The 12155-nt window shown below is 54.1% G+C and overlaps 1 protein-coding gene across 2 annotated transcripts in view; it reads right to left on the reverse strand.

Moving 5' to 3' along the window:
- The window catches only part of LOC137352768 (V-set domain-containing T-cell activation inhibitor 1-like), a 51228-nt gene that overhangs the window by 16058 nt on the left and 23015 nt on the right, over window positions 1–12155 (reverse strand). Inside the window, exon 1 of one of the 2 annotated variants that reach the window (XM_068018569.1) lies at window positions 6376–6473. The exons of the other annotated variant lie outside the window; for it this stretch is intronic. Within the exon in view, the coding sequence (XP_067874670.1) occupies window positions 6376–6396 (21 nt within the window). The 5' untranslated portion in view covers window positions 6397–6473. Of the gene's footprint in view, window positions 1–6375; window positions 6474–12155 lie in introns of those variants that run through there. 2 annotated transcript variants of the gene reach the window in all.

Consider the following 12155-nt stretch of genomic DNA (forward strand, 5'->3'; position numbering starts at 1 on the left):
GGAGGCAACACACCATCCTGGATTCACATCTGCAGCCACAGAAACACCTGTCTATTCCTCTATCAAATCTCCTATCACTATCTCCTTGTGCCCCCCTGTACAACTGATCCACCCATGGTACCATGGCCTTGGCTCTGGCGGCACTCCCCAGATGAACCATCACGTTCCTCAGTATTCAGAACGGAATACCTGTTGGTCAGAGAGATGCACTCGGGGGTCTCCTACACTGACATTTCTCTTGACTTTCTGGTGGTCACCCATTCCCTCTCTCCCTGCATACCTGTAAGCTGTTGGGTGACCATAATTATAAAAATGCTATCTATGAATCTCTCATACTCATGGATGCACCACAGTGACCCCAGCTGTTGCTCAAGTTCCAAAACCCAGAGCTCAAGCTGCTGCAACTGATGACACTTCCTGCACATATAGTTATCCAGCACACGGGAAGTTTCCTGAAGTTTCCACTCAGCACAGGATGTGCACTCCAGAAGTTGGAGCAGCCCTGTCATTCCTCTATTTAAATAGTAATCTTGGTACTACAATTAAACCCTGCTGCCACGAATACTAAAATCCCACCAGTAGTAATAATAACCTTAATGCTGCTAATACTAAACTTTACCAATATTAATATTTACCACTATTAATATACCCGACGAATGTTGCTGCTCTAGCCATAGTCCCAAAGGACCACAGGCATCTCTCCCCATTAGAGAGAGACAACGGGTGATGTATAGCTTGAGGGTCACCACTCCAAGTGTGGGGCAAGGTGAGGAGGCAGGCCTGTGTGAGCTACCACAACTGGTACGGGGATTTTATACCAGTACTAAATACTACCATTATAACATTACCAACAGTAATAAACCCGATTTAAAAATAAAAAGACCAGCTGCCCACTTATTACTTGTTATTAATACTTATTAACATTTTTTAACTCCCAGTTGTTTAATCAGACCCGAAGCAGCAAATACTCACCAGCCGATCAACTCACCGCTTTCCTGTAATGTCACGGGTTGATTTCTCTCTTTCAAACTCCAGTGTGTATAGCCAGGAGGTTCCTTGCAGGTCCACCACCGCTCCCTGCAGGTAATGAATGAGTTGCATTTGGAAATATGACGTCAGGGAATACAGCTTCAGCCAATGGGAAGCGGGTGGGTGGGGTGTAAATCATCACTGCCTTGATTGACATGGCGGTGGGCCAATAGGAATACAGTGTGCAGCAGCTGAGTGTGACAGTTTGGTGTGACATCGGAGTGTCTCTTGCCCGCTCCCTTCGTCACTCTCCCACTTCGCCACTTCTCTGGGCAGGCAATGGCGAGCAGCCACTGCACAAGGTCCTCCCGCCATAGTATTCTGAGAGTGTGGCTCCCTCTCAGGCTGGATGCACCAAAATATGGTTTTGCTGTGCAATGCAAATGTATGTTGCATGCAAGAGGGAATGGAAGGGTTGTGAGACAAATCACTTTCAGTATTGCAGGAAACCGATATATTTTGCACTTTCTGGAATGTCGATTTGGAATATTTTTGTAATGTATTTTTCACAGATTTTTATGAATAAAGTACACTTTTGGGGAAAAAAAAACAGGGAGCAGCTGGGACTGACGGGATGCAGCAGTGAGAAGGCGGGTGCCAGAGAGAGCGGGATATTAATAATTTATGATATATCTTAGATTGCAACTAATGGTAAAAAGAAAGCCTGCCCTCAGCTGGACAGAATCAAAGCAAATGTGACTTTTTCCAAAAATTTACTTGATTCATATAAATCTGTAAAAAAATACATTTCAATACAGTGCAAACCAGTTCCAAATTGACATTCCAGAAAGTGCAAAAGAAATCAGGTTTTTTCAAGACAGAGGATGAGTTGCCTCACAACCCTTCCATTCCATTTGACACACAAATTGACTGGAATTATAAACTCAAAACCTTTGACCTCGCCAGCCAACGTGATCTCTTCAGACTATTGGCAAAGATCAGATGTCCACCAAAGCTACTAAGTATCATCACCTCATTCCATGACAATATGAAAGGCACAATTCAGCATAGCGGCACCTCATCAGACCCCTTTCCTATCCTGAGTGGCGTGAAACAGGGCTGTGTTCTCGCACCTACACTGTTTGGGATCTTCTTCTCCCTGCTGCTCTCACATGTGTTCAAGTCTTCAGAAGAAGGAATTTTCCTCCACACAAGATCAGGGGGCATGTTGTTCAACCTTGCCCGTCTAAGAGCCAAGACCAAAGTACGGAAGGTCCTCATCAGGGAACTCCTCTTTGCTGACGATGCTGCTTTAACATCTCACACTGAAGAGTGTCTGCATATACTCATCGACAGGATTGCGGCTGTCTGCAATGAATTTGGCCTAACCATTAGCCTCAAGAAAATGAACATCATGGGACAGGACGTCAGAAATGCTCCATCCATTAATATCGGTGACCACTCTCTGGAAGTGGTTCAAGAGTTCACCTACCTAGGCTCAACTGTCACCAGTAACTTGTCTCTAGATGCAGAAATCAACAAGCGCATGGGAAAGGCTTCCACTGCTGTGTCCGGACTCGCCAAGAGAGTGTGGGAAAATGGCGCACTGACACGGAACACAAAAGTCCGAGTATATCAAGCCTGTGTCATCAGTACCTTGCTGTATGGCAGCGAGGCCTGGACAACGTATGTCAGCCAAGAGCGACGTCTCAATTCATTCCATCTTCGCTGCCTTCGGAGAATACTTGGCATCAGGTGGCAGGACTATATCTCCAACACAGAAGTCCTCGAGGCGGCCAACATCCCCAGCTTATACACACTACTGAGTCAGCGGCGCTTGAGATGGCTTGGCCATGTGAGCCGCATGGAAGATGGCAGGATCCCCAAAGACACATTGTACAGTGAGCTAGTCACTGGTATCAGACCCACCGGCCGTCCATGGCTCCGCTATAAAGACGTCTGCAAACGTGACATGAAATCCTGTGACATTGACCACAAGTCGTGGGAGTCACTTGCCAGCGATTACCAGAGCTGACGGGCAGCCATAAAGGCGGGGCTGAAGTGTGGCGAGTCGAAGAGACTTAGCAGTTGGCAGGAAAAAAGACAGAAGCGCAAGGAGAGAGCCAACTGTGTAACAGCCCCGACAACCAATTTTATCTGCAGCACCTGTGGAAGAGTCTGTCACTCTAGAATAGGCCTTTATCGCCACTCCAGGCGCTGCTCCACAAACCACTGACCACATCCAGGCGCTTACCCATTGTCTCTCGAGACAAGGGGGTCAAAGAAGATCCTGCTTTCCACTCAATGAGGTTTTATTACAACTGCTTAAAGTGTTTATTTCACAATTTTGTTGTTTTAGCTCAATTTCTTTTGGGACATTGTAATGTCAAACAGCGCAGACCCGCCCCTCGCAGAGCAGCACATCATTGCTCAGCAGTCAGGAAACGGCTGCTGTTTTCAGTTAAATCCACACTGAACAGTTAGCCCCTTGTCCGCCTTCTGATTATCTTTATTTCCTGCACCATCTGCTCTGCGTTGTAAACTGATTAAAAACAAATAGGCAGCAACCGCAAACAGCAGCATTTATCAGCAAGGAGCCGCTCCCCATTACTGACCTCCCGGCTCTGAGACACATTGAGACCGGGAGCAGCCCTGACACAGTCCATGGTCCCTCTCCCCATTACTGACCTCCCCTCCCTCCCAGCTCTGAGACACATTGAGACCGGGAGCAGCCCTGACACAGTCCATGGTCCCTCTCCCCATTACTGACCCCCCTCCCTCCCGGCTCTGAGACACATTGAGACCGGGAGCAGCCCTGACACAGTCCATGGTCCCACTCCCCATTACTGACCCCCCTCCCTCCCGGCTCTGAGACACATTGAGACCGGGAGCAGCCCTGACACAGTCCATGGTCCCTCTCCCCATTACTGACCCCCCTCCCTCCCGGCTCTGAGACACATTGAGACCGGGAGCAGCCCTGACACAGTCCATGGTCCCTCTCCCCATTACTGACCCCCCTCCCTCCCGGCTCTGAGACACATTGAGACCGGGAGCAGCCCTGACACAGTCCATGGTCCCACTCCCCATTACTGACCCTCCTCCCTCCCGGCTCTGAGACACATTGAGACCGGGAGCAGCCCTGACACAGTCCATGGTCCCACTCCCCATTACTGACCCCCCTCCCTCCCAGCTCTGAGACACATTGAGACCGGGAGCAGCCCTGACACAGTCCATGGTCCCTCTCCCCATGACTGACCTCCCCTCCCTCCCGGCTCTGAGACACATTGAGACCGGGAGCAGCCCTGACACAGTCCATGGTCCCACTCCCCATTACTGACCCCCCTCCCTCCCAGCTCTGAGACACATTGAGACCGGGAGCAGCCCTGACACAGTCCATGGTCCCTCTCCCCATGACTGACCTCCCCTCCCTCCCGGCTCTGAGACACATTGAGACCGGGAGCAGCCCTGACACAGTCCATGGTCCCTCTCCCCATTACTGACCTCCCCTCCCTCCCGGCTCTGAGACACATTGAGACCAGGAGCAGCCCTGACACAGTCCATGGTCCCTCTCCCCATTACTGACCCCCCTCCCACCCCGCTCTGAGACACATTGAGACCGGGAGCAGCCCTGACACAGTCCATGGTCCCACTCCCCATTACTGACCCCCCTCCCTCCCGGCTCTGAGACACACTGAGACCGGGAGCAGCCCTGACACAGTCCATGGTCCCACTCCCCATTACTGACCCCCCTCCCTCCCGGCTCTGAGACACATTGAGACCGGGAGCAGCCCTGACACAGTCCATGGTCCCTCTCCCCATTACTGACCTCCCCTCCCTCCCGGCTCTGAGACACATTGAGACCGGGAGCAGCCCTGACACAGTCCATGGTCCCTCTCCCCATTACTGACCCTCCTCCCTCCCGGCTCTGAGACACATTGAGACCGGGAGCAGCCCTGACACAGTCCATGGTCCCTCTCCCCATTACTGACCCCCCTCCCTCCCGGCTCTGAGACACATTGAGACCGGGAGCAGCCCTGACACAGTCCATGGTCCCACTCCCCATTACTGACCCCCCTCCCTCCCGGCTCTGAGACACATTGAGACCGGGAGCAGCCCTGACACAGTCCATGGTCCCTCTCCCCATTACTGACCCCTCTCCCTCGCGGCTCTGAGACACATTGAGACCGGGAGCAGCCCTGACACAGTCCATGGTCCCTCTCCCCATTACTGACCCCTCTCCCTCCCGGCTCTGAGACACATTGAGACCGGGAGCAGCCCTGACACAGTCCATGGTCCCACTCCCCATTACTGACCCCCCTCCCGGCTCTGAGACACATTGAGACCAGGAGCAGCCCTGACACAGTCCATGGTCCCTCTCCCCATTACTGACCCCCCTCCCGGCTCTGAGACACATTGAGACCAGGAGCAGCCCTGACACAGTCCATGGTCCCTCTCCCCATTACTGACCCCTCTCCCTCCCGGCTCTGAGACACATTGAGACCGGGAGCAGCCCTGACACAGTCCATGGTCCCTCTCCCCATTACTGACCCCCCTCCCACCCCGCTCTGAGACACATTGAGACCGGGAGCAGCCCTGACACAGTCCATGGTCCCACTCCCCATTACTGACCCCCCTCCCTCCCGGCTCTGAGACACATTGAGACCGGGAGCAGCCCTGACACAGTCCATGGTCCCACTCCCCATTACTGACCCCCCTCCCACCCCGCTCTGAGACACATTGAGACCGGGAGCAGCCCTGACACAGTCCATGGTCCCTCTCCCCATTACTGACCCCCCTCCCGGCTCTGAGACACATTGAGACCGGGAGCAGCCCTGACACAGTCCATGGTCCCACTCCCCATTACTGACCCCCCTCCCTCCCGGCCCTGACACAGTCCATGGTCCCGCTCCCCATTACTGACCCCCCTCCCTCCCGGCTCTGAGACACATTGAGACCGGGAGCAGCCCTGACACAGTCCATGGTCCCACTCCCCATTACTGACCCCCCTCCCTCCCGGCCCTGACACAGTCCATGGTCCCTCTCCCCATTACTGACCCCCCTCCCTCCCGGCTCTGAGACACATTGAGACCGGGAGCAGCCCTGACACAGTCCATGGTCCCTCTCCCCATTACTGACCCCCCTCCCTCCCGGCTCTGAGACACATTGAGACCGGGAGCAGCCCTGACACAGTCCATGGTCCCTCTCCCCATTACTGACCCCCCTCCCTCCCGGCTCTGAGACACATTGAGACCGGGAGCAGCCCTGACACAGTCCATGGTCCCTCTCCCCATTACTGACCCCCCTCCCTCCCGGCTCTGAGACACATTGAGACCGGGAGCAGCCCTGACACAGTCCATGGTCCCTCTCCCCATTACTGACCCCCCGGGTGTGAGACACTGACAATACCTGCAACACTTTTCCATCCATTGCCCTGATCCTGGATCATCCTCTCCCGGAGACAGGGAAGCTGCTGCTCAGGGGCAGAAACAGCAGACTGAGAGAGAAAGGACAGGGCAGTTTCCTAAATTTCACCGGCCAATCATGTGCGAGTCCGCTCTGTCCATCAGGCCTCTGCCCGCCCACTATAAACACCCCTTCTCCTGATCTCTGATCACCTGCTGAGGATTTCTTCAGTTGCTTTTATGACACCAGATGTCCGGATTTCTGATCAATTGTTTTATTATTTCTAACGCACCTGCTGAGTATTTCCAATACAAACAAGAAATGCTGGAAATACTCAGCAGGTCTGGCAGCATTTGTGCAAAGAGAAACAGAGTTAACGTTTGAGCTCAGTGACCCTTCATCAGAACCGACAATTTTCTTTTATTCATTCACTGGATGTGGGCGTCACTGGCCAGACCAGAATTTATTTCCCTTGAGAAGATGGTGGTGAGCTGCCTTCTTGAACCACTGCTGTCCATCTGGGGTAGGTACACCCACAGTGCTGTTAGGAAGGGAGTTCCAGGATTTTGACCCGTGCGGGTACCCACAGCAACACCCTTTACTTGAAGGAGGTGAGTGGAGTTGAAGGAGAAGTTGTTCAATGTGAGAACAAGTTCAGTCAGGCGGAGGAGGGTGGTGGTGGATGGGGACTGGTTGGGCCTCTGTTGAAGGAAGAAGCGGAGAGCCCTCATCATTATGGTGGGGGATGGAGGTGTCGAGAGAGTGGACGTCCATAGTGAAGAGGAGGTGGTTGGGGCCAGGAAACTGGAAATTGTCAAGATGGTGTAGGACGTCAGAAGAGTCAAGGATGTGGGTGGGAAGAAATTGGACCAGCGGAGAAAAGATAGTCAGGATAGGAAGAAATAAGTTTAGTGGGGCAGGAACAGACTGAAACAATGGGTCTGCCGGGACAGTCCTGTTTGTGGATTTTGGGAAGGAGGTAGAAGCAGGCTGTCCGGTGTTGTGGGACTATGAGGTTGGAAGCTGTAGAGGGAAGATCTCCAGGGGAGATGAGGTCAGTGACAGTCCTGTGGACAGTCTCAATTATATTTGGTGTTGTGGAAATGTTGTGTACACTGGACGAACTGACAAAGGCCGTCAGGTCCTTCAAGACGAGTAAAACTCCCAGAAGCGACAGCTTACCGGTTGAGTTGTATTCGGCCCTGTGAGACTGGATCGGCCCAGACCTGCTGGAAGTATACGAGAGTATGTTTCTGGCCGGCAGCAATCAATGGGTGGGAATCAGAAAGTTTCTCAATCCAATCTGGCGTCAGACAGGTCTGTCCTCTCTCCCCTGTCCTGTTTGTTTGCTGTATCGAACCCTCTGCTGAGTCTATTAGGAAGGATGTGAGCATAAGAGGGGTGACAATCCCAGGCAGCGGAGTCACTCCGGTTAAAACCTCCCTGTACATGGATGACGTCACTGTCTTCTGCTTGGATCAGCTGTTCGTTCGCAGACTGATTAATTAATTTCATTAAATTCAAACAAGGAAGAAGGAAAGAGTTTTCTATGTTCCACATAATTTAGAAAGGGAGATGACTGAAATATTTGTCCTGATTTTCACCTGGGTGGGTGGGAAAGTGCGGTGGAGCCCGGTAACAGGTGAGGAACCGGTAACAGGTGAGGAACCCGGTAACAGGTGAGGAACCCGGTAACAGGTGAGGAACCCAGTAACAGGTGAGGAGCCCGGTAACAGGTGAGGAGCCCGGTAACAGGTGAGGAACCCGGTAACAGGTGAGGAACCCGGTAAAAGGTGAGGAACCCGGTAACAGGTGAGGAACCCGGTAACAGGTGAGGAACCCAGTAAAAGGTGAGGAACCCGGTAACAGGTGAGGAACCCAGTAACGGGTGAGGAGCCCGGTAACAGGTGAGGAGCCCGGTAACAGGTGAGGAGCCCGGTAAAAGGTGTGAGGAACCCAGTAACAGGTGAGGAACCCGGTAAAAGGTGAGGAACCCGGTAACAGGTGAGGAACCCAGTAACAGGTGAGGAGCCCGGTAACAGGTGAGGAGCCCGGTAACAGGTGAGGAACCCGGTAACAGGTGTGAGGAACCCGGTAACAGGTGAGGAACCCGGTAACAGGTGAGGAACCCGGTAACAGGTGAGGAACCCAGTAACAGGTGAGGAGCCCAGTAACAGGTGAGGAGCCCGGTAACAGGTGAGGAACCCGGTAACAGGTGAGGAACCCGGTAAAAGGTGAGGAACCCGGTAACAGGTGAGGAACCCGGTAACAGGTGAGGAGCCCGGTAACAGGTGAGGAACCCAGTAACAGGTGAGGAGCCCGGTAACAGGTGAGGAGCCCGGTAACAGGTGAGGAACCCGGTAACAGGTGAGGAACCCAGTAAAAGGTGAGGAACCCGGTAACAGGTGAGGAACCCAGTAAAAGGTGAGGAACCCGGTAACAGGTGAGGAGCCCGGTAACAGGTGAGGAGCCCGGTAACAGGTGAGGAACCCGGTAACAGGTGAGGAACCCAGTAAAAGGTGAGGAACCCGGTAACAGGTGAGGAACCCAGTAAAAGGTGAGGAACCCGGTAACAGGTGAGGAACCCGGTAAAAGGTGAGGAACCCGGTAACAGGTGAGGAACCCAGTAACAGGTGAGGAGCCCGGTAACAGGTGAGGAACCCGGTAACAGGTGTGAGGAACCCGGTAACAGGTGAGGAACCCAGTAACAGGTGAGGAGCCCGGTAACAGGTGTGGAACCCGGTAACAGGTGAGGAGCCCGGTAACAGGTGAGGAACCCGGTAACAGGTGAGGAACCCAGTAAAAGGTGAGGAACCCGGTAACAGGTGAGGAACCCAGTAAAAGGTGAGGAACCCGGTAACAGGTGAGGAGCCCGGTAACAGGTGAGGAACCCGGTAACAGGTGAGGAACCCAGTAAAAGGTGAGGAACCCGGTAACAGGTGAGGAACCCAGTAAAAGGTGAGGAACCCGGTAACAGGTGAGGAACCCGGTAAAAGGTGAGGAACCCGGTAACAGGTGAGGAACCCAGTAACAGGTGAGGAACCCGGTAACAGGTGAGGAACCCGGTAACAGGTGTGAGGAACCCGGTAACAGGTGAGGAACCCAGTAACAGGTGAGGAGCCCGGTAACAGGTGAGGAACCCGGTAACAGGTGTGAGGAACCCGGTAACAGGTGAGGAACCCGGTAACAGGTGTGAGGAACCCGGTAACAGGTGAGGAACCCAGTAACAGGTGAGGAGCCCGGTAACAGGTGAGGAACCCGGTAACAGGTGTGAGGAACCCGGTAACAGGTGAGGAACCCGGTAAAAGGTGAGGAACCCGGAAACAGGTGAGGAATCCGGTAACAGGTGAGGAACCCGGTAACAGGAGAGGTACCCGGTAACAGGTGAGGAACCCGGTAACAGGTGAGGAACCCGGTAACAGGTGTGAGGCATCCGGTAACAGGCAAGGAACCCGGTAACAGGTGAGGAACCCGGTAACAGGTGAGGAACCCAGTAAAAGGTGAGGAACCCAGTAACAGGTGAGGAACCCGGTAAAAGGTGAGGAACCCGGTAACAGGTGAGGAACCCAGTAACAGGTGAGGAGCCCGTTAACAGGTGAGGAGCCCGGTAACAGGTGAGGAGCCCGGTAACAGGTGAGGAACCCGGTAACAGGTGTGAGGAACCCGGTAACAGGTGAGGAACCCGGTAACAGGTGAGGAGCCCGGTAACAGGTGAGGAACCCGGTAACAGGTGAGGAGCCCGGTAAAAGGTGTGAGGAACCCAGTAACAGGTGAGGAACCCGGTAAAAGGTGAGGAACCTGGTAACAGGTGAGGAACCCGGTAACAGGTGAGGAGCCCGGTAACAGGTGAGGAGCCCGGTAACAGGTGAGGAACCCGGTAACAGGTGTGAGGAACCCGGTAACAGGTGAGGAACCCGGTAACAGGTGAGGAGCCCGGTAACAGGTGAGGAACCCAGTAACAGGTGAGGAGCCCGGTAACAGGTGAGGAACCCGGTAACAGGTGAGGAACCCAGTAAAAGGTGAGGAACCCGGTAACAGGTGAGGAACCCGGTAACAGGTGAGGAGCCCGGTAACAGGTGAGGAACCCAGTAACAGGTGAGGAGCCCGGTAACAGGTGAGGAGCCCGGTAACAGGTGAGGAACACGGTAACAGGTGAGGAACCCGGTAAAAGGTGAGGAACCCGGTAACAGGTGAGGAACCCAGTAACAGGTGAGGAACCCGGTAAAAGGTGAGGAACCCGGTAACAGGTGAGGAACCCAGTAACAGGTGAGGAGCCCGGTAACAGGTGAGGAGCCCGGTAACAGGTGAGGAGCCCGGTAACAGGTGAGGAACACGGTAACAGGTGAGGAACCCGGTAAAAGGTGAGGAACCCGGTAACAGGTGAGGAACCCAGTAACAGGTGAGGAACCCGGTAACAGGTGTGGAACCCGGTAACAGGTGAGGAGCCCGGTAACAGGTGAGGAACCCAGTAACAGGTGAGGAGCCCGCTAACAGGTGAGGAGCCCGGTAACAGGTGAGGAACCCGGTAACAGGTGTGAGGAACCCAGTAAAAGGTGAGGAACCCGGTAACAGGTGAGGAACCCGGTAAAAGGTGAGGAACCCGGTAACAGGTGAGGAACCCAGTAACGGGTGAGGAGCCCGGTAACAGGTGAGGAGCCCGGTAACAGGTGAGGAGCCCGGTAAAAGGTGTGAGGAACCCAGTAACAGGTGAGGAACCCGGTAAAAGGTGAGGAACCTGGTAACAGGTGAGGAACCCAGTAACAGGTGAGGAGCCCGGTAACAGGTGAGGAGCCCGGTAACAGGTGAGGAACCCGGTAACAGGTGTGAGGAACCCGGTAACAGGTGAGGAACCCGGTAACAGGTGAGGAACCCGGTAAAAGGTGAGGAACCCGGTAACAGGTGAGGAACCCGGTAACAGGTGAGGAGCCCGGTAACAGGTGAGGAACCCAGTAACAGGTGAGGAGCCCGGTAACAGGTGAGGAGCCCGGTAACAGGTGAGGAACCCGGTAACAGGTGAGGAACCCAGTAAAAGGTGAGGAACCCGGTAACAGGTGAGGAACCCGGTAACAGGTGAGGAACCCGGTAAAAGGTGAGGAACCCGGTAACAGGTGAGGAACCCGGTAAAAGGTGAGGAACCCGGTAACAGGTGAGGAACCCAGTAACAGGTGAGGAGCCCGGTAACAGGTGAGGAACCCGGTAACAGGTGTGAGGAACCCGGTAACAGGTGAGGAACCCAGTAACAGGTGAGGAGCCCGGTAACAGGTGAGGAGCCCGGTAACAGGTGAGGAACCCGGTAACAGGTGTGAGGAACCCGGTAACAGGTGAGGAACCCGGTAAAAGGTGAGGAGCCCGGAAACAGGTGAGGAATCCGGTAACAGGTGAGGAACCCGGTAACAGGTGTGAGGAGCCTGGTAACAGGTGAGGAACGTGGTAACAGGTGAGGTACCCGGTAACAGGTGAGGAACCCGGTAACAGGCGAGGTACCCGGTAACAGGTGAGGAACCCGGTAACAGGTGAGGAACCCGGTAACAGGTGTGAGGCATCCGGTAACAGGCAAGGAACCCGGTAACAGGTGAGGAACCCGGTAACAGGTGAGGAACCCAGTAAAAGGTGAGGAACCCAGTAACAGGTGAGGAACCCGGTAAAAGGTGAGGAACCCGGTAACAGGTGAGGAACCCAGTAACAGGTGAGGAGCCCGGTAACAGGTGAGGAGCCCGGTAACAGGTGAGGAACCCGGTAACAGGTGAGGAGCCCGGTAAAAGGTGTGAGGAACCCAGTAACAG

The sequence above is a fragment of the Heterodontus francisci genome, chromosome 39 (assembly GCF_036365525.1).
Source record: "Heterodontus francisci isolate sHetFra1 chromosome 39, sHetFra1.hap1, whole genome shotgun sequence".
In the NCBI taxonomy this organism is placed as follows: Eukaryota; Metazoa; Chordata; class Chondrichthyes; order Heterodontiformes; family Heterodontidae; genus Heterodontus; species Heterodontus francisci.